The sequence below is a fragment of the Sander lucioperca genome, chromosome 9 (genome assembly GCF_008315115.2).
Source record: "Sander lucioperca isolate FBNREF2018 chromosome 9, SLUC_FBN_1.2, whole genome shotgun sequence".
Lineage (NCBI taxonomy): Eukaryota > Metazoa > Chordata > Actinopteri > Perciformes > Percidae > Sander > Sander lucioperca.
Window position 1 is genome coordinate 14,247,720 of NC_050181.1, and position 27,540 is coordinate 14,275,259.

The 27,540-nt window shown below is 38.1% G+C and overlaps 1 protein-coding gene across 1 annotated transcript in view; it reads left to right on the forward strand.

Annotated features, from left to right (window-relative positions):
* The first annotated feature begins 8,299 nt into the window (after positions 1-8,299).
* The window catches only part of LOC116049941 (uncharacterized threonine-rich GPI-anchored glycoprotein PJ4664.02-like), a 243,525-nt gene continuing 224,284 nt past the window's right edge, over positions 8,300-27,540 (forward strand). Inside the window, exons 1-19 of the mRNA XM_036004815.1 lie at positions 8,300-8,500; positions 10,105-10,197; positions 14,933-15,036; positions 15,137-15,188; positions 15,464-15,616; positions 17,601-17,765; positions 18,669-18,710; positions 18,865-19,014; positions 19,586-19,753; positions 20,011-20,055; positions 20,379-20,438; positions 22,450-22,602; positions 23,247-23,414; positions 23,674-23,718; positions 24,042-24,101; positions 25,879-26,031; positions 26,676-26,846; positions 27,106-27,150; positions 27,474-27,533. Coding sequence (XP_035860708.1) covers positions 14,935-15,036; positions 15,137-15,188; positions 15,464-15,616; positions 17,601-17,765; positions 18,669-18,710; positions 18,865-19,014; positions 19,586-19,753; positions 20,011-20,055; positions 20,379-20,438; positions 22,450-22,602; positions 23,247-23,414; positions 23,674-23,718; positions 24,042-24,101; positions 25,879-26,031; positions 26,676-26,846; positions 27,106-27,150; positions 27,474-27,533 — 1,792 coding nt within the window. The 5' untranslated portion in view covers positions 8,300-8,500; positions 10,105-10,197; positions 14,933-14,934. The remainder of the gene's footprint in view (positions 8,501-10,104; positions 10,198-14,932; positions 15,037-15,136; positions 15,189-15,463; positions 15,617-17,600; positions 17,766-18,668; positions 18,711-18,864; positions 19,015-19,585; positions 19,754-20,010; positions 20,056-20,378; positions 20,439-22,449; positions 22,603-23,246; positions 23,415-23,673; positions 23,719-24,041; positions 24,102-25,878; positions 26,032-26,675; positions 26,847-27,105; positions 27,151-27,473; positions 27,534-27,540) is intronic.

Consider the following 27,540-nt stretch of genomic DNA (forward strand, 5'->3'; position numbering starts at 1 on the left):
ACAAAGGCAATAGTAATACATAATTATTCCTTGACGTTAAAGTGGGTCAAAATAAATTCCTTTGTGTTTCTGAAAGCTAGAATACACTCAGTGAGTGTTTGATGTATGTGACATTTCAGCAGGTTGACTCCAATGACAATTTCCAAATTTCATCTTCAATTTTGAGTGTGAGGAACTGACAGTAAAGCCATAAAGTCATGAACTAACATATTAGAAAAACATTTTAACATGTGTCCTTCAATGTTAAATTAAATCTGCACGCTTGTACGGATGACAGTTACTGTTGCAATCAATGTTGTTGGGAGTTTTATGCTGAGTAGGCCTATTTTTGTATTTTCTATTGCCTTTTAATGCACCGTTATGCAATTGTTTTCCGGACCCACTCCAATTATCTACTCTGATCTCATACCGATTTCCCCCATCAAATACGAAACTGTTTTCATCAGAGCCCTTATGTCCCCACAACTTTTCAACACAAAGTGACACCCTTGATTTTACCCGCATATGGGATGATATATGATGTGGTGTGATTGATGTTTCCACATTACCCCTACATTAACTCAGTTTTTTTCTTCCTTACATCTCCAACTGCTGACAAACTAGCTTTAGCATTAGCATTGTCTGACATCCATCTTGTTACTTTTCATATGTTAATCAACTATAACTTGTAGGTATAACCTTTAGTTTACATATTCCTGTGACAAACCAAACCAAAAACATTTTAGTGATGGAGAGCTTGCCATACCTGTAACATGGTACATATTTATTGGGCTTTCTTATTTATCGAACAATACATCTACAGTACTATAACAGCACAGACTCATGTCTTTATGCTGTAGCTGTATGGAAACAATTTTCAGTCAACAAGTTTAAAAGTCATTTTTACTCAAGCTATACAATGTGTGCTTTAAGTGTTTTGTTAGCATCTGTGTAATAGGTTGCACAAAAAACAGAAAATAGACGTAACTGTTCATTGAAGGATAATTTCTTCAGGCAAAAACATTTCAAGGTCAAAGGCAAAAGGTGTCTTGCATTTTTTAGAATCTTTTTTAGAATCCCCCCCCCCCCACCCCCCCTCAAATCCTACACCCCTGGCTGTAATTATTTTTAAATTTCTTTATGTAACCTTTATTTAACCAGGTAGGCCGTTAAGAACAGGTTCTCAATTGCAACGGCGACCTGGCCAAGAAAAGAAAAGCAAGACAACAAATAGTTTCACATTCAATACAAATAGTTTCACATTCAATACAGTACAAGAACACAGAATACAATATGCTACATAAAGTGCAGAATAAGTGGGCAATTACAAATGCCGGCACGTATAAGGTGCAAGTAAGTCAATGGATATGCAATATACATGAACAGAGAGTCACTGCTGAGATGGTGTAAAGAGTCAATGTTGTGAAGAGTCAATAAAAAGATAGTCTAGTGGTCTAGTTAGTGAGGTAGATCAGTTAAATGTTATACAGACGCAGTCATGTTCTCAGCTTCACTTTCTGCACTGGTAACTCAAAGAAATAGAAAATAGAGCGAATTAAAGCTGTTCTATGCAGTTTCTTTTAGACTTTTGCACCTCCTCTTGGCTCTGTTTTCAGGCTTTAGAAAATCTAGCCTGTGACGAGATACGTAGGCCAATCACGGCTTTTCTAAAAGAGCCATTGCAGTAAAGTTTAGCCAACAAAACGTGACTGTCCTGCATAAAGTTACCTTTATGCACTAAAACGACTAGTTAAGATTAGAGAAAAAGATTGTGGTTTCGATTAAAACACTGGTCTGCTTAGGTAATGCTCCTGGGACACGTAGTCCACTCCCCGACCTGAAAGCCCTGTATTTTAGGACCTACCCATCCACCCTGACCTCCTGCCTACTCAGATCTTCGAGGTCTTATACAGCAGCAGTCAATGTGGTGCCTACAGCAATAAATATGTGGAACACATACAAATCAGTGCATTACTTTTCGTAGCTGTATGTACGAATGGCTCTGGCCCTTACGAGTACTACAGAGTTTTTTTTTATCCAGTCCAGTTTATTGTCTATATGTACTCCCAGGTAAACTGCCACAAAAATAACCGCTTTTCGACCGGAGGGATTTTTGCAGTTCCTAGAACATAATGTTCCTAGAACCCTTTTTTTCTCATGTTCCGACTGGACCAATTTGGGGATTATTAAGTTCCTCTGGCCGCAGTTCCTGTAACTCTTCCTTTTCCTTTTCCCGCATGTGGTGGTTAGATGGCTGTGTTATAATAACAAAAGGTCAGTTCCTATGGCCACTTGGCCAGTGTGAATGCAAATGGGAAAACCGGCTTTGGGGGAGAGTAGTTAGTAGAACTGTTTAGAAGTGGACTGTTTCTATAACTACGTTCCTGTAACTACTTGGTCGGAAAGAGGCTAATAACATGAGGAATAATATTTATAAAAAAATAATTATTGCTGGCCTGCAATAATAAGTCCTACAGCCAGCAGTTCAATGTCCAGGCAGCACACACGATTGTTGATCTTGATGTGACCAGGATTAAACCATCTGTTGTTAACAAGAATGGTTAGCCCCCCTCCTTTATGCTTACCACTCATGGTGCAGTCCCTGTCTGCCCGAACAGTCTGAAAGCCGGTGATGGTCACATTGTTATCGGGGACGTCCCGGTGCAGCCATATGACTGTGAAACACATGATGCTACACTCGTGAAACTCCCGCTGACTCCTTGCTAACACCGTTAGCTCGTCCATTTTATTCCCCAGGGACCTCACATTCCCCAGGATGACGGGAAGTTGGGGTATATATCTCCTTCTCTCCCTCCGTGCGGCTGTCTTCCACTGTCTCGTCCTCCTTCCCCTACTCCTTCACCCCCGAGGCTTCCTCCTTGTTCTCCTCTGGGATAAGCTGGGTAGAGTCAGCGGCTGACGGCAGCAGTTGGAGGGCGATCAGCTGTTCCCGACTGTAAATAATGGCTGTATGTTGTTGTTGTCCCCAGGCAGTTTGGTTTTCCAGAACGAGTGAACCTGTAACCAGTTAAAGAATAAAACTTCCGTAAAAAGCACAATTTTGGAGGATCAATGGGTCACTAGTCATTTGTTACCCTTTCAAAAAACAGTAACTACCCTTCTGAAAAACATTAACTAATCAATCGTTACTCTTTCAAAAAACAGTAACTACCCTTCTGAAAAACAGTAACACTTTAAAATAAGGTACACAAAAAAATAGGTAGTATATGATTAGTTACTGTATTTTACGAAGATTAGTTACTGTTTTTCAGAAGGGTAGTTACTCTTTCAAAAAACAGTAACTACCCTTCTGAAAAACAGTAACTAATCATTCGTTACTCTTTCAAAAAACAGTAACTACCCTTCTGAAAAACAGTAACTAATCATTCGTTACTCTTTCAAAAAACAGTAACTACCCTTCTGAAAAACAGTAACTAATCATTCATTACTCTTTCAAAAAACAGTACCCTTCTGAAAAACAGTAACTAATCATTCGTTACTCTTTCAAAAAACAGTAACTACCCTTCTGAAAAGCAGTAACTAATCATTTGTTACCCTTTCAAAAAACAGTAACTACCCTTCTAAAAAACAGTAACTACCCTTCTGAAAACCAATAACTACCCTTCTGAAAACCAGTAACTACCCTTCTAAAAAACAGTAACTACGCTTCTGAAAAATAGTAACTACCCTTCTGAAAAGCAGTAACTAATCATTCGTTACCCTTTCAAAAAACAGTAACTACCCTTCTGAAAAACATTAACTAATCATTCGTTACCCTTTCAAAAAACAGTAACTACCCGTCTGAAAAACAGCAACTACCCTTTTCAAAAAACAGTAACTACCCTTCTGAAAAACAGTAACTACCCTTCTGAAAAATAGTAACTACCCTTCTAAAAAACAGTAACTACCCTTCTGAAAAACAGTAACTAATCATTCGTTACTCTTTCAAAAAACATTAACTACCCTTCTGAAAAACAGTAACTAATCATTCGTTACTCTTTCAAAAAACAGTAACTACCCTTCTGAAAAACAGTAACTAACCATTCGTTACTCTTTCAAAAAACAGTAACTACCCTTCTGAAAAGCAGTAACTAATCATTTGTTACCCTTTCAAAAAACAGTAACTACCCTTCTGAAAAACAGTAACAAATCATTCATTAGCCTTTCAAAAAACAGTAACTACCCTTCTGAAAAACAGTAACAAATCATTCATTAGCCTTTCAAAAAACAGTAACTACCCATCTGAAAAACAGTAACTAATAATTCGTTACTCTTTCAAAAAACAGTAACTACCCTTCTGAAAAACATTAACTAATCATTCGTTACCCTTTCAAAAACCAGTAACTACCCGTCTGAAAAACAGCAACTACCCTTTTCAAAAAACAGTAACTACCCTTCTGAAAAACAGTAACTAATCATTCGTTACCCTTTCAAAAAACAGTAACTACCCTTCTGAAAAACAGTAACTACCCTTCTGAAAAATAGTAACTACCCTTCTAAAAAACAGTAACTACCCTTCTGAAAAACAGTAATTAATAATTCGTTACTCTTTCAAAAAACATTAACTACCCTTCTGAAAAACAGTAACTAATCATTCGTTACTCTTTCAAAAAACAGTAACTACCCTTCTGAAAAACAGTAACTAATCATTCGTTACTCTTTCAAAAAACAGTACCCTTCTGAAAAGCAGTAACTAATCATTCGTTACTCTTTCAAAAAACTAACTAATCATTCGTTACTCTTTCAAAAAACAGTAACTACCCTTCTGAAAAACAGTAACTAACCATTCGTTACTCTTTCAAAAAACAGTAACTACCCTTCTGAAAAGCAGTAACTAATCATTTGTTACCCTTTCAAAAAACAGTAACTACCCTTCTGAAAAACAGTAACAAATCATTCATTAGCCTTTCAAAAAACAGTAACTACCCTTCTGAAAAACAGTAACAAATCATTCATTAGCCTTTCAAAAAACAGTAACTACCCATCTGAAAAACAGTAACTAATAATTCGTTACTCTTTCAAAAAACAGTAACTACCCTTCTGAAAAACAGTAACAAATCATTCATTAGCCTTTCAAAAAACAGTAACTCCCCTTCTGAAAAACAGTAACTACCCTTCTGAAAAATAGTAACTACCCTTCTAAAAAACAGTAACTACCCTTCTGAAAAACAATAACTAATAATTTGTTACTCTTTCAAAAAACAGTAACTGCCCTTCTGAAAAACAGTAACTAATCATTCGTTACTCTTTCAAAAAACAGTACCCTTCTGAAAAGTAGTAACTAATCATTCGTTACTCTTTCAAAAAACTAACTAATCATTCGTTACTCTTTTAAAAAACAGTAACTAACCTTCTGAAAAACAGTAACTAATCATTCGTTACTCTTTCAAAAAACAGTAACTACCCTTCTGAAAAGCAGTAACTAATCATTTGTTACCCTTTCAAAAAACAGTAACTACCCTTCTAAAAAACAGTAACTACCCTTCTGAAAACCAATAACTACCCTTCTGAAAACCAGTAACTACCCTTCTAAAAAACAGTAACTACGCTTCTGAAAAATAGTAACTACCCTTCTGAAAAGCAGTAACTAATCATTCGTTACCCTTTCAAAAAACAGTAACTACCCTTCTGAAAAACATTAACTAATCATTCGTTACCCTTTCAAAAAACAGTAACTACCCGTCTGAAAAACAGCAACTACCCTTTTCAAAAAACAGTAACTACCCTTCTGAAAAACAGTTACTACCCTTCTAAAAAACAGTAACTAATCATTCGTTACCTTTTCAAAAAACAGTAACTACCCTTCTAAAAAACAGTACCTAATCATTTGTTACTCTTTCAAAAACGGTAACTAAGAAGGCCCAGTAATGACCTTGTTCTGGTTATAAAATACACTGACTCACAGGGGGAAAAAAACACATGTTTTAAATACCTTAAATACTCAGTTCTTACTGGAAGAGTTGTGAAACATGTAGAGCAAGTTCTCCAGCTTGATGCTAACTGGTGACGGTTTTTCCTTTAGCTATGTTGATGTTATCACTGTGTACAGCACCACTGCAGCTACAGTGGGATGTCTGATGCTGAGATTGACCAAACACAATAGGGGATCAGTAGGCGGTTGTGTGCCCTGACTAAAGGTATTTTTACGGACACAAGGCAGACTGAGGGATTCAATTTGCCACAGTACTAAACTCCAAGCCAAATGCATTGCATACACTATGATACAGCCAATTACAGGCAACCATTTTTTCATCTTTCATAACACATTAAAGATGCTTGACAATTCTGCCAGGTTTTGTAGTACTTTAAATTATCGTAATTAATGCTCAAAATAAGCTATAAGCACTGACACTGTGCACAAAAAACACACAGAAAATAGACATTGAAGGATCATTACCTCAGGCAAAAATATTTTGAGGTCAAGCCAAGGCAAAAGGTGTGACATTTTTTAAATTCTTGTTTTCCTTATTGGCTTCTTAAAACAACAGCTTGTTACAATGTGGTTCCAAATTGTATATATAATTAACTCCACCATAATCAAGCCATCCAGCAAAGATTTTGCTAAATAAATTAACACCCAAATGTTTTACTGTATTTAAAAGATTAAAGATTATTTTTTGGGCTTTTCCACCTTTATTTGACAGGACAGCTAGGTGAGAGAGAGCGGGAAGACATGGAGGAAATCGTCACAGGTCAGATTCAAACCCTGGACCTCTGCATCGAGGCATAAACCTCTCAGTACATGTGCAGGTGCTCTACCACTGAGCCAACCTGGCCACTTAAACCCCAAACTTATCAAAATCACTGTTCAAAGATAACCTGCTTTATGTTTAGGTTTAGGTTTAGGCCAAAAAAAGGGAAAGGGTTTAGGGAAAGATCATGGTTTGGGTTAAAATGATTACTTTGTTAAGGTTAGGTTATAGTTACAATCATAAGGTTAAGGAATGATAGTGGTCATGCTTTTGAAAAAAATTCAGAAAGTTTTGTTGTTTTATAACAATGTCACCTGATTTCCTCCTTTGATCCTATCATTTTTACCACAAATGTTTCTATTGTCACTTGAACATAGACATACCTTCTCAGATATGGTGACCTCTAGGAGCATGTAAGTAACAAAGAAACTGTATAATTACATAATTATAAGTGCAGTTTAAAGCCCAGCTTCTGATGACATAGCAGTGGGGTTTGCCACACCATTTTACACAGGTTTAAACACATCCTAAACTTTTAACTGCAGCTAAACTAATGACAGTAATAGGTGGTTCACAGGCCTGGCAGTGCCCTACAGTGTTTATACACAAACACATCAGCAAGTTTCATCCGGTGAGTCAGACTAATGTATTGTTAACACATAAAGCAAAGTAGTTTCTTTCAATTCTATAACTAGGCCTGCTTTGGCATGTTTATGACATGTTATATTGTCTTGGTTTTTATTTATTACAAAGACATCTCAAACAATGTCAACTTTGCATAAAAAATGACATAATTGACGGAATGACACTTAATGACAACAGTCATAAAGATTCATACGTACTCCATGTTCATGACGGGTGTCATGTCAAGATACATGATACATGTCAGTCTTATGCACTCCGTTTCAAATGAAGTGTTACCCATTAAATAGCTGGGGAAATGCACCTACAGTGGTCGGTGATGATGATGACAAAATGATAATAACTGTCTGAAACCTCGATTAACCTGCAGACTAGAGGAAACACAAAAAATCAAAATAATGGAACTGAAAAAGTGAACAAGACGGTGATTTTGGACACAGCAAGTGTAAGGCAGTGTTACGCTTCAGTCTTCAGACTTGTGCATGCTTGTTTGCATTGCTGAGATTTGGGAGGTGTGCTGTCTGCCGTTGGCTGTTAACTGTTAAGAGTTTTGCTTAAGTGCACTGACTGTTTGGGCTTGGCTTTGTGTTTTCCAGCAGGCTTAATATTTGAAGGTGTAATTTATTGGCTATACCTAAATAATCATAATAATAATAATAATAATAAGGTAATTCATGTATTCAGAATAAAAGTGAGTCACCTATGCATTAACTTGCATTCAGTCTGTTACACCTCCCGCAGTGGATTTATTTAAATAGGCCACTTTGTTAAACAGAGTCACTGTCTCCCTGGTGCTTTGTGTTATCATCTTACCCTTATAAGTTGCTGCCAATGCAACTTTATGTAATGCTCTCCTATGAATTGTTTAGGGAAAAAATAAAAAAATGAATTCTTTAAAATCATTCTTATCCATCTATCTTTCTTCTTGTGAGATTATTTCTTTGTTTCACAAATACAGTAGCTGATAAAGGACAAGGAAGCTGAGGGAACAAATAGACCTGTTGAGCCAGTGCCAGTAATGTGTGTCCCTTACTATGTTTCAGGAAGTCATTCATGCAGCATATTTCCCATAGTTCCATTTGCAGGTTGACAGCCTCTACACGCAGGCTTCTTGTAATGAAGTGTTTCTTTTTCTACACACAGAGTGGATGAATACAGCTGAAGAGAGAGGATAGTAAGAGGCTATGGTAAGGAAATGCCTATGTGTTGGGACTTTTGTTTTTTATAATGTTGGTGTTTTTCAGGAATGTTTACAATGTTATATGATACCTTTTCAACAAACCATAGCTTTGTAAATGTGTGTGAAATGATTGAAGTTAAAGTGAAATAGTTTTCCCTGATAGTCAATCTATTTGCTTTGACTCATCTGCGTCTTTGTTGACTTAGGCTGTGCAGTATTTGCTTTTTTGGATTACTTATTGTATATTGTTGACTTAGTGTTACCAATGCTTTTGTGGACTGAGGCAATACTAATACACACTTATTCATTGACATTTAAAGTGGGTCAAAATAAATACCATTTATTTGTGTTTCTAAAAGCAGGAATATACTCACTGAGTGTTTGATTTATGTGACATTTCAGCAGGTTGACCTTAAGATATATTTGTTTTCATAGTATTTACACTTTTTTCAATGCTTTGCTGGCTCCTTTATCCTCAGTGAAAATGTAATAATAAAATGACTGGTTCACCAGCATCACAAGCTGTCACTAGAATGAAATTAAATAATACTAATTAGATAATAATAACTTTACTGATCCCCAGCAAAGGAAGGAAAGTTAGCATTATATCAGCACAAGAACACACTAAAGAGATAGGTAGGCAATGAAAAGGAAAACATATTTAAGCCTTATAATGAAGGTAACACAGTCTATTAAGTGTAAATTGGCCTATCAACATTACTCATAGGTCTAAATGAGCATTCAATAATATGGTGATGTTTGTTGCCATTTTATGGCCCTGTCTGACAATCTTTGCAGTGAGGGGCAAAATTTAGAGGATAAGGCGCCGGGCCGTAGAGGTACGTAAGCTATGACACACATTTTAGTTGAATGAAATGTTATGTTAATGTAGGATATTTTCCCTAAAAAGGGCTCGGGCTAGTGCTAGGACTAACAAATGATGACGATTAGAAAGTGTCCAAAATCTCTATTTACTGCACACTTTAGAGTTAACTATTCAGTGTCTATCATATAGCGAGTAGTGAATGAGATTTGTTTTTGTTCACTTTTTTTGTCTGATCGATATTTTCTTTTGCTGCTGTTGTTTTGCTACTTTTGTTCCGTTGTTGTATGCTGTATGCTAGACTGTATGTAATTTATGTATTTTTTGTTGTCACATGTAATGCTTGTTATGATCGTATGTTAGTAGTGGATGTTTTAGAAATGTTTGGAGGTGTGCTGCTGTCTTTTTAACTTTTGACATTTCTCTTTTAGTCCCTACTCTCCCTCCCCTTTTGCCAGGCCGCCATTGTAAATAAGAATTATTTCTTAATGATTTGCCTGGCTAAATAAGGGTTCAATAAAATAAAAAATACAATACAAATAAACACTCACAACTTACAAAAAAATCACTATTAAAATGTCACCTCATCATGTCTTTGTGCCATGTTAAATTACAGCACTATGGGTCGTCTTTAAGTGCACATTTAAGCCAAACAAGCACATTAAATAGTGTGTCATTAGATTTTCAAGTATCTTCATTTAAGTATCTTAATGCATTTCTCACTCAGTTCCAGTTCTGAACATCTAAATCTCATCTTAAAAACTATCTTCTGCTGTTGTGCCATCCAGCAACATTGGATCTTGTTGACTCAGCCAACACAATGTGGAAGCTTCCCTGTCCAATGCAGTTAAAGTTAATTTGAAGAGGACAAGCCATTAGAGGTGTGTATACTGGAACACAATATGAGGTAAAAAACATTTATATAAAATATATCTGATATCTATGTCCCACTTGGCTTGGCTATGAGTCAGCAGACCAAATACAGTTGGTCAGGTGTCTGTATCATGGAATTTCAGTTACCACTATTGTTACTGAGCCATGCTAATAGTTAATACACATAGTTAATGTTGTAAAACGGAACTAGTTAAGTTGAGGCAACAAAAATAATTAGGGTTAGGAAATCATCAGGGATTGGTTAAAAATGGGTGCCATGTCATTTCTCTGACGCTCCATTGTTCCGACCTTTCAATAACCCGAAAAATTCCCTTTGGTCCTACAGCCCACTAGTCCAACGTCCCTTTGTTTTGACAAAATAAATCCTCTGCTCTGACATCCCATTGTTCCGACCATATAGGCTTTTGTGGAGCACGCACAGAGATGCACAGATCAGCGTTTGTCACCTTGCCAAAAATAAATAAGCCATCACTTTGAATCAAGCCAAATGGGTCTTTGTGTGATGTTTGTAGCCTACAATTAGCCTATGTCTTACCTTTCCCTGCCTTAACTAAACAATAGTCTGTCACACATATTAAACTTGAAATATTCTGTAGAATGCAGCCTCAATAAAACCAAATGTCGGTCCAGTGACTGATAGTTTGTTTTCACCTTTACTATACATAGAACTTTTCTTAGTTAGATTTTGTTTACTTTAAAGTCGGTTTAGAATTTCAAAATCGTTTTGTTCACCATTTTCGAGTCAATATATTGACTTTTTGGAATCCACCATGCTTTCTCATGAGACTTGAAAACTAGATGTCCAATCAGGCTTCAGGCTGTATGCTTTCCCCCGAACATCTGTTTAAGATATGCAGTAAATTTCGCTTGTTATTCTTGATTCAGATTTTAGATTATGGGAGGTGATCCACAAAAGCCTATATGGTTGGAACAATGGGATGTTGGAGCAGAGGGTTTATTTTTTTTTAAACAAAGGGACGTCGGACTAATGGGCTGTAATACCAAAGGGAATTTTTCGGGTTATTGAGAGGTCGGAACAATGGAGCGTCAGAGAAATGGGCAGTCCCCTAAAAATGAGTCACGTAAAACTACTAAAATGAGGAGGTTACTGTGTCATGGACGTCACTGCGTCACAGGCTAACGTCTGTATAAGTCGGTTATTTTGAAAAAGTGACCGTCGACTTTTGGTTTTAAATGGGACGTCACTTCCTTGTTTGGTCCTGCGATAATTACTACAGCCACGAGAGGTCACCGCCTAACAACGAACATGTTTCTTTTTTGCTGTTTGGGTCAACCAATCTTTTACTGTGACTTGAATTCTCCTCACTTTTTGATCGAAGAAAATGTATTTGTGGAAAAGATGTCTAAGCTTTGGTCCTCTGAGTGGACGTTTCCCATTCTAGGCATTTATCTTAGGGCAGACGTTGCTCGGAGACGTGCTCAACGCATAACTGGTCAGAATAAAGCTTTTTCTTCCAGTTGACCTATGTCAAAATCACATTGACCCGCCCCTAAATTAGTAAAATTGAACAACTTAATGTTTCACACACTCACAGCATAGGAAAGCAAAATGCTCTCTAACAACTTTGTTTGGCTCATTATCTGTATCGAGTGTTGGGGGAATTATCAAGCTAGCTAACTAATATAACGTTAGCCAGCGGTCGCAGTGGGCGGCTCGTTCCCTCCACTTCTACACAGAGACCTAACCCTAAGCGATGACAGCCCCGGAGATGGACAATCTGTTGAACCCACTCCTCATGCGTAAACCTAACAACGTCGACCAGTCTAGCAGATCTGATTAAGGATTTACTAGTGGGCAGGGGCAGTACGGCGCAGGGGCAGTACGGCGCAGGGGCAGTACGGCGCAGGGGCAGTACGGCGCAGGGGCAGTACGGCGCAGGGCAGTACGGCGCAGGGGCAGTACGGCGCAGGGGCAGTACGGCGCAGGGGCAGTACAGCGCAGGGGCAGTACGGCGCATGCGCAGACGCTTAAAGGGGTGATAGAATGCAAAACCGATTTTACCTTGTCATAGTTGAAAAACGACAGTTTTTGCAACATTTGCAAAGGCTACACCACTGACCTGAGGTCAGCTTAGTCTTCTGAATCTAGCTAGGTCACGCAGATCTCCAGAGGTCCGCTATTTAATTATTAAATTCACTTCTGAGACTTTTTTATGCAAGAAATCAACTATGTAGAGGTCAAATATGGGCCGTTTTACGAAAATGTATAGCTATTTGCAAATTTTGTCCGACTGTGTGTCGCAGTTCAGCAGGAGCTCAGCAGGCTAACGTGACAGCGGCCGGTGCTGCCTCGCCGCCCGGCATGTCCTCCTTCATAGACCCCAGCTCGCTGTGAGCTAGATGGATCTCCATCACGACCGGAAGCCCGCGTCACTCCATACCCGCGCAAAGTCACCGTTTCTGGGTGACTGGACTACCAAATGCCGAGCCCCTGACGGAGCTCCAGGGCCTGCAGCTAGCCGGGATCTTTACCCATAGGATTGAAGGGACACCAGCAGCTAACGAAAGCCCTCAAATTCACAAAAATGCATTAAATTGAAATCGGACACAAGCCTTAGCTTTGTAAGACCTTAGGGTAGCTGTTCTATAAGTGGCGTGATGAAATTCAAACTGTAAATATATTATAGTTATGCGGAAAGTGTAGCTAGCTAGCTAGCTAGCTAGCCTCGATCTTTAGCTACCCATAGGATTGAATGAACACTAGCAGCTAACGAAACCCCTCCTATTCACAAAAATGCATTAAATTGAAATCAGACACAAGCGTTAGCTTTGTAAGACCTTATGGTAGCTGTTATATAAGTGGCGTGACGAAATTCAAACTGTAAATATATTATAGTTATGCTGAAAGTGTAGCTAGCTAGCTAGCCTCGATCTTTAGCTACCCATAGGATTGAATGGACACTAGCAGCTAACGAAACCCCTCCTATTCACAAAAATGCATTAAATTGAAATCGGACACAAGCGTTAGCTTTGTAATACCTTGGGGTAGCTGTTACATAAGTGGTATGACGAAATTCAAACTGTAAATATACTATAGTTATAGCCAGCTCCGCGGAGCCCCGTGCCCCGGTTGTCCAGTAACCCAGAAACGGTGACTTTCTCCTGTGTATGGAGCGCAGTGGGGCTGCCGCTGTCTCGTCAGACTGTGTGGACCTCCTGAAATCCGACACGTCTTACCACATTTGCAATTAGCCATACATTTTCGTAAAACGGCCCATATTTGAGCTTTATATAGTTGATTTCTCGCATAAAAAAGTCTCAGAAGTGAATTTAGTAACGAAACGAAAAAAAAGAAAGAAAAAGTGACAAATGAAATATGAAATATGAGACCTGCTGTCTCGTCTCCAATGTGTTTGTGGTTTGCTCAAACCAATCAGCGTGCAGCTCATCTAAATATTCATGACCATACCATATTTGGAAGAAAAGCTCTTGTTACAAATAGGGCCATATTCACAGGGTAGTTAAGGGCCCATAAAATAGCATTCAGGCAATTTTTAGCCCAACCAATGTTACATACCCTATTAGGAGACCTTAAAGCAGCCATATTATGCTCATTTTCAGGTTCATATTGTATTTTAAGGTTGTACCAGAATAGGTTTACATGGTTTAATTTTCAAAAAACACACACATATTTTTGTTGTACTGCAGTGCTCTCTCTCACTGCTGCAGATCCTCTTTTCACCTGGTCTCTGTTTTAGCTACAGAGTGAGACCTCTTTTCTTCTTCTTCTTCTGTACTATCTTTGATTGCACTGCACATGCCCAGTAGCTCAGATGTAGATCATGTCAGCTAGCTAGCTCCATAGACAGTAAAAGAAAGGCTGTTTCTACAACTTCAGTCAGTTACAAGGCAGGATTAGCTGGGATACTTCTAAATGAGGGCACACATGTAAGTAGTTCTTTTATAGATTATGGTGAACTTGTGTGTGTTGTAGCAGTGCTTTGCTATTGAGAACGAGGTAGCATGCTAGCGTTAGCATGCTAGCGTTAGCATTAGCGTTAGCATGCTAACGCTACGAGCTAATGGTTGCGGTTAGCCTGCTCGTTTCGGCTTGTGATGTCACAAGCCGTGCTGATTTTGAACAGCTCACCCAGAGACTGAAGGCAGGACACATTCAGAAACTGTATTTCACTCTAAACAGCATGGGTGGATTTTTTTCAAAGTTTGTATGTGTGTGGAAGCACCAGAGACACAAAAGAACACCCCAAATCCCAGAAAAAGTGATTTTTTCATAATATGCGCACTTTAAGGAACAGTGTGAAATACCCTATATAATCATTCTATCACCCCTTTAACCTGATCTAAATCCAATTAAGGTGTATGCATGCACGAATACTCTGGTTACTAAAGGAGTTCTCTGGGTCTGTTAACCTGGTTATGAGAACTCCGATTTTAACGGGTAAGGTGTATACATGGCGTTTGAACCGGGGTATTGCCTTAACCCGAATATAATATTTTTTTTAAACTGCGTGTAATTACTAAGTTCAGAAACCCCCAATGCATTAATAACTGGCTTGACTTTCAGTTGTTTAGTGGTTGGTACTGGTTAGTGGAGTTATGACTAATGTGTGAGAAGTTTCATATCCATGTGACTGTTTAGCAATATAATCAATAGGCTGTGAAACAATGCAGCAAGTACAGCTTGATGGTATCACTGTATAATTTCTTGTTTTTTCTGTCCCTCTCAACTTTTCTTCAAAGGAATGGCAATATCTAAGAATGGCTTGACCATCTTTTCCCTTCTATTGACACTTACTATTTTGGAAACAGGGAACTTCATTGAATGTTCAAGTCTGGTTTTACCGGTAGGTCGACTATATTTACAATTCTAAACAGAAAATATGGGATCAGAGGTTTTGATAATGACACAAAGCAATTATTTGAACCTGATATCTGTTGTCTCAGGTACACTATGGAGAAGAATACTTTCTACCTCACACCAGGGAGAAAAGGAGTGGTAAGTCCGATTAATAAATATGATATGAATATTGAGAAATACACTTACCGTAGTCACTTTCTAACGTATGATTAGATGAGAAGATTGATACAACTCTGATATATTTGTCACTATATACAAAGCTACAGCCAGGAGATTAAATTAGTTTAACACATACAAATAGAATTAGAGTAGAACGGACATTGAACTGTTTGCCATGGATAAATACATGATCCCTAACTGACTTCCAGTGCCTAATGAAGTCCCTTATACATCATGTTGTATTTTTCATCCAGCGCTGTTGGCTCCGGTTGAGTACGACGTGGATGTGGAGCTGAATGTTACCAACATCGAAACGGTGGACTACCTTAGGAGCCTTCTGGACAACGGCAGCTTTACCCTGGCCTTGGGTCCCACTGTAAATGTCACAGACATTCACATCACCACAGGTAAGAATGGAGCTTCTTCTGGTCAGAACACTATGGGTGCTACTTTTGTAAGTCAAGTGTGCTCTGCCCTTTCACTGCAGTTCAAGTGTTTGAAACCTATTAACTCCAAATATCTGGAGGAAGTGATACAGCATCTAAAGTTTAAAGTCAGTTTTTAACGCTCTGAGTCAGGACCCTTGCCGTCATTTTTTAACGTGCTGGGTAAAACCCCTTGTTTAGGGTTAAGGAAAGATTGTGGGTGGGATTAAAAACTTTTAACACAAACCTGGTCTCCTGGGTGAAATTCCTGTATTGTTTAACCCATCCACCACCCCAACCTACCTCCATATGCAGATTTTCTGTCTTTATATGTCTTTAATACTACTCGCTATCATTTCATACTACGTCATTTTACAGCGCCACAGTCGAGCTGCTGCTATGCCTGGTGCGTCCCATATACAGTAGGTGCTGAAAAGTATACAGCGGGGAAAATAAGTATAACATTTTTCTCAGTAAATATATTGGGCTATTGGAATTAAATTTTCACCAGATGTCAGTAACAACATAAATGAATATCTGAATGAATGAAAGTTTCAGTGAGTTTGTTGGGGCCATTATCCAGAAGTGGAAAGAACATCATTTCACCGTTATCCGGCCACGACCAGGTGATCCTCGCAAGATTTCTGACAGAGGAGTCTATAGAATACTTAGAAGAGTTGTCGAAGAACCAAGGACCACTCGCGGAGATCTTTAGAAAGACCTGGAAGAAGCAGGTACAGTTGTTTCAAAGAAAACAATTAGTAATGCACTCAACCGCCATGGCCTCTATGCACGCACACCACGCAAGACACCACAGCTCAAGAAAAGGCATGTGGAAGCTCACTTAAAGTTTGCTGCACAACATCTGGACAAGCCAGTGACATACTGGGAGAATATAATCTGGTCAGATGAGACCAAAATCAAACTCTTTGGCTGTCATAGCATACACCATGTTTGGAGGAGAAATGGCATTGCACATCACCCTAAAAACACCATACCAACAGTGAAGTTTGGAGGTGGGAGCATCATGGTGTGGGGCTGTTTTTCAGCATCTGGCTCTGGCAGACTTAATATAATTGAAGGAAGGATGAATGGAGAAATGTACCGTGACATTCTTGATAAGATTCTGCTGCCATCCACCAGGATGCTGAATATGAAACGAGGGTGGACATTTCAGCAAAACAACGATCCCAAACACACAGTCAAGGAAACTCACAATTGGTTTCAGAGAAAGAAAATCAAGCTGTTAGAATGGCCTAGTCAATCACCCAACTTGAATCCAATTGAAAACCTCTGGAAAGAACTGAAGATCAGAGTTCATAGAAGATGCCCCCGGAAGAATGTGTGTGTGGAAGAATGGGCAAAAATCACAGCTGACCAATGTGTGCGACTAGTTTCTTCATACAGGAGGCGTCTTGAAGCTGTCAAAGGCTTTTCAAAGGCTATTTGTTTTGATATCTTTGCATGTGTGGATTACTTGGGTTGTTACTGACATCTGGTGAAAATGTCATGCCGATAGCCCCATCAGAAATATCTTTACTGAGAAAAATGTTGACGCGTTCAATACTTATTTTCCCCACTGTATACGATGTTGGACGCTGAAAGCCAAGGGTCATGTGACCACTTGGGAGTGAGAACGAGTTGTATTTGGACACTTCAGTACTGTCCAAATAATTTATGTCAACAAAAAGTTCCTCCTGAGCTTCAAAGATGAGACAAGTAAAGTTCAACCATATAAAATCCTGCAGTCGCTGGGCAGCATAGAGGAACCTACCCGGCCCAGTGACTGCAGAGACCAAACATATGTGGGCAATCAATGATTAATCATAAGGTGTGTTTCATTTCCTCATAGTTCTCAACCAAGTGTGAAATATGAAATGATGTCTGAAACTACTGCATGTCTTTAATTGCAGACTAGTTTGTGCTCTTTCTTTTTTTTTCTTACTTGTGTTTTTGTGTTGTTTAGTGTGTTATCCAAATGGTACCAGCTTCCAGTGCAGATGTGAGGACCAGTATGTTTGGTCATATAATAACTGTCTTACATACGGGGCATGTGATGAGATCACTGACGAAACATGTGGGTGTATCAACAATATCCCTACCAATGGGCAATACTGCCAGCCAAAGAAAGGTAATAGAGACTTTAAATGGTTACTTTATGCTGATGCTTAATAGTGTACCTTTACATTTCAACAGCATCTTGATGTTTCCGTTCTATGTGGAAATTTATGCAAACAAATATGAGCATGGCAGTTCATTCTTGAGCGTTCAGAACAGCATACAGTATGCAAAAAAAGAGAAAAATGTATTATTCAGAGCTTTCACCTCAATCTCACAGTCTTCATTTAGCAAAAATACTTTTTAATGACACTGTTTTTTTCCAACAGTTCCAGTTGTGTATGAATACCAGATTTCCATTGAGGTGAACACCACAGATGTAGCTCAACTGAGAAAAGCCCTGACAATAATACCTTTCCCCGTCCAAATCAACAGCCAAATAACCATCTTAGATGCTAATATCACTACAGGTGAGAACAAATAGATGGTAGAATTTGTTTTATGTCTCTCTTAAATAATTCACCTTTTCATAAGAGAAAATATGGTGTTATGTTTAAAGTTTGCAGCCGAGATGACACTGGATTCCAGTGCCGCTGTGAGGATGACTACCTTTGGCCTTGTGACAAGTGTGCTACCTATGGGGAATGTGATGGTAGTGCAAACAACACATGTGGGTGCATCAAAGCTATTCCCAGAGATGGGCTGTACTGTCAGTCAATACACCATCAAAGTGAGTAGCTATGGTCACACACTAATCCCAGTTTTAAAGCCCAAATTCAATTTTTCTCATGTTTCAAACATTTTTCTACTTGGTATGATGAAACAAATTGTGTGTAATTGACTCTCCTTTGCTATATTCTTGTTTGTAAGTTAATTTGTATTAGTGAGTCCTCACTGGGGTATTTCTTATTCTTTTTTACCTCATGCATGCTTATTTTGACAAAAGTAGACACCTCTTCTTTCTTTCTCTCAACAGACTTTTCAGTGTGTCCTCGAGCAACAATTTCACCATCAACAGGTAAAGCTCAGAAGTCGCTGCTGATTTTAATCAGAAAACAAATGACCAAGAATCTTGTTTATATAGGATCCATCCATTATGCTTTTCTTTTCTCTAAACGTGATTAAAGTAATTTACGGTTTTACAATTGTTTTTTTATGTTATGCCTCTGCAGCTCCTCCAGTTCTTCAATACATACTTTCTGTAGAGTTGAACACCACAGATGTTATGCTAATAAATCTACTGAGGACCACTCTGAGAAGCATCAGTTACCCCTTCAGCATCAACAACAACATACAAATCTCTGAGGCCAACATTTCTACAGGTAGGAATAATAACACAACTTGTTTCTACCATTATTTATTTTCTATACTCTCTTAAAGCTCTATTGGCACCATACTAGTATTACCTGGGGGCCTCTAGTTATTTGTAATAATTGCGGAGGTGGTCGTGATCTTAAATCCATGCGAATCTGCCATGTAATTTGTCAAATAAAAATTTCACTGCAAATTACCTACCGTATTTCGCCAAACACAGAGGTTGGCTGCGTCGGCAATTATGAAGGAAAGCCTTGCCATCTTATGTGCGGGATAATGTCAGTAAATTCAATTAAAAACAGACTTCACTTATCCCGTGCAAAATGCGCTGCACAAAACAGATGTGGGAGGGTAACTTCTGAATCACATGAGGTTCTTTGGTAATACTAGTCAGGTATGAATAGGGCGCTTACAAAACCCTGTTTTTTCTGTTATTTTACAATCGCTGCTTTCTTACCCACACTTTGCTTAAACATTTTAGATCAAAAGCATTTGTTTGGCTATACATAAAATGTTTTCACAAAAAACACACTTGTTACTGTGTCCTTTAAAAACACTGATGAATATCCATGTTTCCAGTTTGCTATCCGAGCAGTGGTGGTTACCAGTGTTTATGTGAGGATCAGTATCGTTGGCCATGTGACCAGTGTTTCCTGTATGGATCCTGTGATAACATCACTGACACATGTGGATGTATCAATGCCATTCCTCCTGATGGACAATACTGCCAGCCTGCTGGTCAATACAGTAAGCAAGTTTAAGCAACTATTTTAAAAGAATTTAGTTAATAACTTTGATGTAATACGGTGCAACAATTCTAATAGCAATCATGGCCAAAGCCTCGCATTGTGCATAATTTACAGTGTCTTTTATTACATCTGTGGTTGGCACTGTTTATAATTAATGAACAATAATTTCACCAAATGAGCAAAATTCACATCTGGAAAAGCGGATTTGCAAGATTTCTATTCTACTTAATGTCTACTCTCTTTGTCCTCCATCAGACTTCACAGCTTGTCCTGTGACAACACACTCTCCAACACCTACAAGTAAGACTGAATGGACAATATTTACTTTAGCTTTGTCTTTACAAGAGCCAGCAAAAGGAAGCTAATACTGGTAGATTAGCCGAGTACTACCCTTGGTCATACTCGGACATCCCCATCTCCCCGCTGTAAAAAATCACTCCTAAATAACTGTGTCCGAACATGGACATAGTTATTTAATACCACCAACTGTAACCAGTATTTATAAGTCATGGCTACCGGTCCTGTATTTGACATTTGTTTGGCATTTTTCAGTAAACCATCTTAATTTGAAGGATATTACTTTTGAAAGTCGCAGATGAATAACTGTATAATTTTCTCTTTAGATTCAACACCTGTCACTACAACTGATTCAAACACCACAACTGCTACAACAATTGTAACGAGTAAGTATTTTTCAAAAAATACGTGATAATATGTTGAATTGTCTGCAGTGAAGAAATATTTCAGTCTTACCTGAAAATGCACCAAACAAATCCTCACATAACATCATCAAGGTTCAGTTGTGCTTTGCATTCAGCAAAAGCATGTAACACTAAAGTCATCTTTACAGACACATATTGCTACAACATCACCCCCCCCCCTCCCCTTTTAAGACTCATCTTTTGGAAAGAAGACTTAATGAGGACCAAATCTTATTTTAATAAAGAAAATCATTTTATTGGAAAATAATATGACAACATATTAATTTGCTGCTTGGCAGTTTGACGATGTTGGTGATGTGTTTATCACCATCTTAAAGTTCATCAAAACTTCCTGTCATTTGTTTGCTAATTTTCACTACTTATGACGTGCTTTGTTCAGGACGTTAACAAATAAAATAATAAATCAATAAATAGAATAAGACAGACATTAAATAAATAGGAACAATGAAAACAGACTTAATAAATAGAGAAAAAAAACAACAACCATCCACAAGTGTGCAAAGTGCAAATCAATAAGAGCACAGGCCACATAAATAGAACACCATGATATTGTTATTGCACAACCCATACGGCCTCAAGAAGTATTGAGCTACAACGTTAATAACGTTACATCCACGTTAAAGGCTTTACAGCATACAGCCCTCGGGTGTATTATAAGATAATACACATGATGAATTACAGCCATTATATCCATTATTACAGCTACAGGAAGTCGGGACAACCGTCATATGAGCCTGCAGTGCAGGGCGGATCTGCCCCGTGGGTCTGCCTAGTTAAAGAACTCTGGATTAAGCTATTATTACATGTTACAACTTTTAAAACATAATGATTTAAATAAAGACTATTTAAGTGTTCCGACTTGTAAGTTGATGTACCACAAACATTTATTCACTGATATATAGATGTGTCTGTTGCCATGTAAAGTCTATGGTAAAAATGTTGCAATTCCACCGTTGGCTGCTATGCCCATGTCTGCATCAAAGCTTGCTGCTGTTCCTGGGGGCTTGCTGTTCTCAGCGCAGAATTGTGACGACGGTTACTCTAGAGTGACGAAAGAGTCGCATGAATGCCGATCTGACTGTCCAGACTCAGGTCACACTTTTTAATTATCCTACCTGTAACGGATTTGGACTACATATGAAAGTGGCACAAATCACAACCTTATTCAACACAACATTTGCGATATTCAGTGGTGGAATGTAACAAAGTAGAAATACTTAGTTACTGTACTTAAGTACATTTTTCACGTATCTGTACTTTACTTAAGTAGAATCCATAGTGCATACTTTTGACTTTTACTTCGTTACATTTTGCAGCAATTATCTATACTTTCTACTCCACTACATTTCTACAACGTTCTGTTACATTTTCGTTACATTTTCCCCCCCTACCAAAACGCAGATCCATGAATAAAACCAACCGCATTCCGATTCTAACGACATATTTCCGTTTTATGCTGGTTAGGATAGGAACTTTTTTTAAATCCAGGCCTTGTTTGTGGTAGTGGACAGTATGGATACTGTCGAAGCTCAGCATCAAAATAACTGAACCACCCCTTTGTAAATCACGGTTCGCTAGACACAGTGCTCTCACTGACCAAGGTGCAAACTAATCAACTAACCAACTTTTTTTTTGATAATATGCAAATAAGATTAAGCGATTAAATCGCTATGCAAGTACCTTTACTTTTAATATTTAAAGTACATTTAAAATCAGGTACTTTTTACTTTTACTTAAGTAGGGTTGTCATTGTAGTACTTCTACTTTTACTAAAGTAAATATGTCTGTGGTTATTTGTACTTTTACTTCAGTACTGAGATTCAGTACTTCCTCCACCACTGGCGATATTCCTCGCAGCGATCCGCTCGTTCTCCAGGAACATGAAGAAAAGTTTGCTTGGTATATCCAGCAACCTTTATTGTGAAACAAGAGACTATCTTTCCTTTCTGTCTTTTAATTTCTCTCTCTGCAGCTCCTCCAGTTCTTTATGAATACATCATTTCTGTTGAGTTGAACACCACGAATGTCACGGTAATAAATCAACTGAGGACCACTCTGAGAAGCATCAGTTACCCCTTCAGCATCAACAACCGCATACAAATCTCTGAGGCCAACATTTCCACAGGTAGGAATAGTGACTGTACACAAGTTGTTTGTACCATCATTTATTTTGTATGCTCTCTCAAAGCTCTATCGGTACCAAACTAGATTTACCTGGGGTCCTCTGGTTATTTGTAATAATTACGGAGGTGGTCGTTATCTTAAATCCGTGCGAATCTGCCATATCTGTAATTTGTCAAACAAAAGTTCCACTGCAAATTACCTACCGTATTTCGCCAAACACAGAGGTTGTGTGATAATATTAGTCTTGTGCGAATTGGCATCTCTGTGATTTGGGGTTGTGTTGGCTGCGTTGGAAATTATAAAGGAAAGCCTTGCCATCATATGTGCAGGATAATGTCAGTAAATTCAACTAAAAACAGACTTCACTTATCCTGTGCAAAATGTGCCGCAGAAAACACAGACGTGGGAGGGTAATTTCTGAATCACATGAGGTTCCTTGGTAATACTAGTCCCGTGTGAATAGGGTGCTTACAAAACCCTGTTTTTTTTGTTATTTTACAATCGCTGCTTTCTTACCCACACTTTGCTTTTACATTACAACATTTTAGATCGAAAACATTTGTTTGGCTTTACATCAAATGTTTTCACAAAAAAGCACTTGTTATTGTGTTCTTTAAAAACACTGATGAATACCCATGTTTCCAGTTTGCTATCCGAGCAGTGGTGGTTACCAGTGTTTATGTGAGGATCAGTATCGTTGGCCATGTGACCATTGTTTCCTGTATGGATCCTGTGATAACATCACTGACACATGTGGATGTATCAATGCCATTCCTCCTGATGGACAATACTGCCAGCCTGCTGGTCAATACAGTAAGCAAGTTTAAGCAACTATTTTAAAAGAATTTAGTGAATAACTTTGACATGTAATACGGTGCAACAATTCTAATAGCAATAATGGCCAAAGACTCGCATTGTGCATAATTTACAGTGTCTTTTATTACATCTGTGGTTGGCACTGTTTATAATTAATGAACAATAATTTCACCAAATGAGCAAAATTCACATCTGGAAAAGCAGATTTGCAAGATTTCTATTCTACTTAATGTCTACTCTCTTTGTCCTCCATCAGACTTCACAGCTTGTCCTGTGACAACACCCTCTCCAACACCTACAAGTAAGACTGAATGGACAATATTTACTTTAGCTTTGTCTTTACAAGAGCCAGCAAAAGGAAGCTAATACTGGTAGATTAGCCGAGTACTACCCTTGGTCATACTCGGACACCCCCATCTCCCCGCTGTAAAAAATCACTCCTAAATAACTGTGTCCGAACATGGACATAGTTATTTAATACCACCAACTGTTAGCCGTATTTATAAGTCATGGCTACCGGTCTTCTATTTGACATTTGTTTGGCATTTTTCAATAAACCATCTTAATTTGAAGGATATTACTTTTGAAAGTGGCTGATGAATAACTGTATAATTTTCTCTTTAGATTCAACACCTGTCACTACAACTGATTCAAACACCACAACTGCTACAACAATTGTAACGAGTAAGTATTTTTCAAAAAATACGTGATAATATGTTGAATTATCTGCAGTGAAGAAATAATTCAGTCTTACCTGAAAATGCACCAAACAAATCCTCACATAACATCATCAAGGTTCAGTTGTGCTTTGCATTCAGCAAAAGCATGTAACACTAAAGTCATCTTTACAGACACATATTGCTACAACATCACCCCCCCCCCCTTTTAAGACTCATCTTTTGGAAAGAAGACTTAATGAGGACCAAATCTTGTTTTAATAAAGAAAATATTTTTATTGGACAATAATATGACAACATATTAATTTGCTGCTTGGCAGTTTGACAAATGTGTTTATCACCATCTTGAAGATCATCAAAACTTCCTGTCATTTGTTTGCTAATTTACACTACTTATGACGTGCTTTGTTCGGGACGTTAACAAATAAAATAATAAATCAATAAATAGAATGAGACAGACATTAAATAAATAGGAACAATAAAAACAGACTTAATAATCAGAGAAAAAAACAACAACCATCCAAGTTGATGTACCTCAAACAGTTATTCACTGATATATAGATGTGTCTTTTGCCATGTAAAGTCTACAGTAAAAATGTTGCAATTCCACCGTTGGCTGCTATGCCCATGTCTGCATCAAAGCTTGCTGCTGTTCCTGGGGGCTTGCTGTTCTCAACGCAGAATTGTGACGACGGTTACTCTAGAGTGACGAAAGAGTCGCATGAATGCCGATCTGACTGTCCAGACTCAGGTCACATTTTTTAATTATCCTACCTGTAACGGATTTGGACTACATATGAAAGTGGCACAAATCACAACCTTATTCAACACAACATTTGCGATATTCAGTGGTGGAATGTAACGAAGTAGAAATACTTAGTTACTGTACTTAAGTACATTTTTCACGTATCTGTACTTTACTTAAGTAGAATCCATAGTGCATACTTTTGACTTTTACTTCTTTACATTTTGCAGCAATTATCTATACTTTCTACTCCACTACATTTCTACAACGTTCCGTTACATTTTCTGATCAGTTTTCCCCCCTGCCAAAACGTCTTCCTGACTGTCACACGTTTGTCTCACCAGTGAAGCTTGGTTGCCATAGATACAGTATATATGGGGCCTCTTCACATCCGTCTCCCCATTTCCGCTGCTTCACACACTTTATTTGAAGTGAAATATAAAAATTAAAAAAAACGTCTTAAAATACATCCATGAATAAAACCAACCGCATTCCGATTCTAACGACATATTTCCGTTTTATGCTGGTTAGGATAGGAACTTTTTTTAAATCCAGGCCTTGTTTGTGGTAGTGGACAGTATGGATACTGTCGAAGCTCAGCATCAAAATAACTGAACCACCCCTTTGTAAATCACGGTTCGCTAGACACAGTGCTCTCACTGACCAAGGTGCAAACTAATCAACTAACCAACTTTTTTTTTGATAATATGCAAATAAGATTAAGCGATTAAATCGCTATGCAAGTACCTTTACTTTTAATATTTAAAGTACATTTAAAATCAGGTACTTTTTACTTTTACTTAAGTAGGGTTGTCATTGTGGTACTTCTACTTTTACTAAAGTAAATATGTCTGTGGTTATTTGTACTTTTACTTCAGTACTGAGATTCAGTACTTCCTCCACCACTGGCGATATTCCTCGCAGCGATCCGCTCGTTCTCCAGGAACATGAAGAAAAGTTTGCTTGGTATATCCAGCAACCTTTATTGTGAAACAAGAGACTATCTTTCCTTTCTGTCTTTTAATTTCTCTCTCTGCAGCTCCTCCAGTTCTTTATGAATACATCATTTCTGTTGAGTTGAACACCACGAATGTCACGGTAATAAATCAACTGAGGACCACTCTGAGAAGCATCAGTTACCCCTTCAGCATCAACAACCGCATACAAATCTCTGAGGCCAACATTTCCACAGGTAGGAATAGTGACTGTACACAAGTTGTTTGTACCATCATTTATTTTGTATGCTCTCTCAAAGCTCTATCGGTACCAAACTAGATTTACCTGGGGTCCTCTGGTTATTTGTAATAATTGCGGAGGTGGTCGTTATCTTAAATCCGTGCGAATCTGCCATATCTGTAATTTGTCAAACAAAAGTTCCACTGCAAATTACCTACCGTATTTCGCCAAACACAGAGGTTGTGTGATAATATTAGTCTTGTGCGAATTGGCATCTCTGTGATTTGGGGTTGTGTTGGCTGCGTTGGAAATTATAAAGGAAAGCCTTGCCATCATATGTGCAGGATAATGTCAGTAAATTCAACTAAAAACAGACTTCACTTATCCTGTGCAAAATGTGCCGCAGAAAACACAGACGTGGGAGGGTAATTTCTGAATCACATGAGGTTCCTTGGTAATTCTAGTCCCGTGTGAATAGGGTGCTTACAAAACCCTGTTTTTTTTGTTATTTTACAATCGCTGCTTTCTTACCCACACTTTGCTTTTACATTACAACATTTTAGATCGAAAACATTTGTTTGGCTTTACATCAAATGTTTTCACAAAAAAGCACTTGTTATTGTGTTCTTTAAAAACACTGATGAATACCCATGTTTCCAGTTTGCTATCCGAGCAGTGGTGGTTACCAGTGTTTATGTGAGGATCAGTATCGTTGGCCATGTGACCATTGTTTCCTGTATGGATCCTGTGATAACATCACTCATGACACATGTGGATGTATCAATGCCATTCCTCCTGATGGACAATACTGCCAGCCTGCTAGTCAATACAGTAAGCAAGTTTAAGCAACTATTTTAAAAGAATTTAGTGAATAACTTTGACATGTAATACGGTGCAACAATTCTAATAGCAATCATGGCCAAAGCCTCGCATTGTGCATAATTTACAGTGTCTTTTATTACATCTGTGGTTGGCACTGTTTATAATTAATGAACAATAATTTTACCAAATGAGCAAAATTCACATCTGGAAAAGCAGATTTGCAAGATTTCTATTCTACTTAATGTCTACTCTCTTTGTCCTCCATCAGACTTTACAGCTTGTCCTGTGACAACACCCTCTCCAACACCTACAAGTAAGACTGAATGGACAATATTTACTTTAGCTTTGTCTTTACAAGAGCCAGCAAAAGGAAGTTAATACTGGTAGATTAGCCGAGTACTACCCTTGGTCATACTCGGACACCCACATCTCCCCGCTGTAAAAAATCACTCCTAAATAACTGTGTCCGAACATGGACATAGTTATTTAATACCACCAACTGTTAGCAGTATTTATAAGTCATGGCTACCGGTCCTCTATTTGACATTTGTTTGGCATTTTTCAATAAACCATCTTAATTTGAAGGATATTACTTTTGAAAGTGGCTGATGAATAACTGTATAATTTTCTCTTTAGATTCAACACCTGTCACTACAACTGATTCAAACACCACAACTGCTACAACAATTGTAACGAGTAAGTA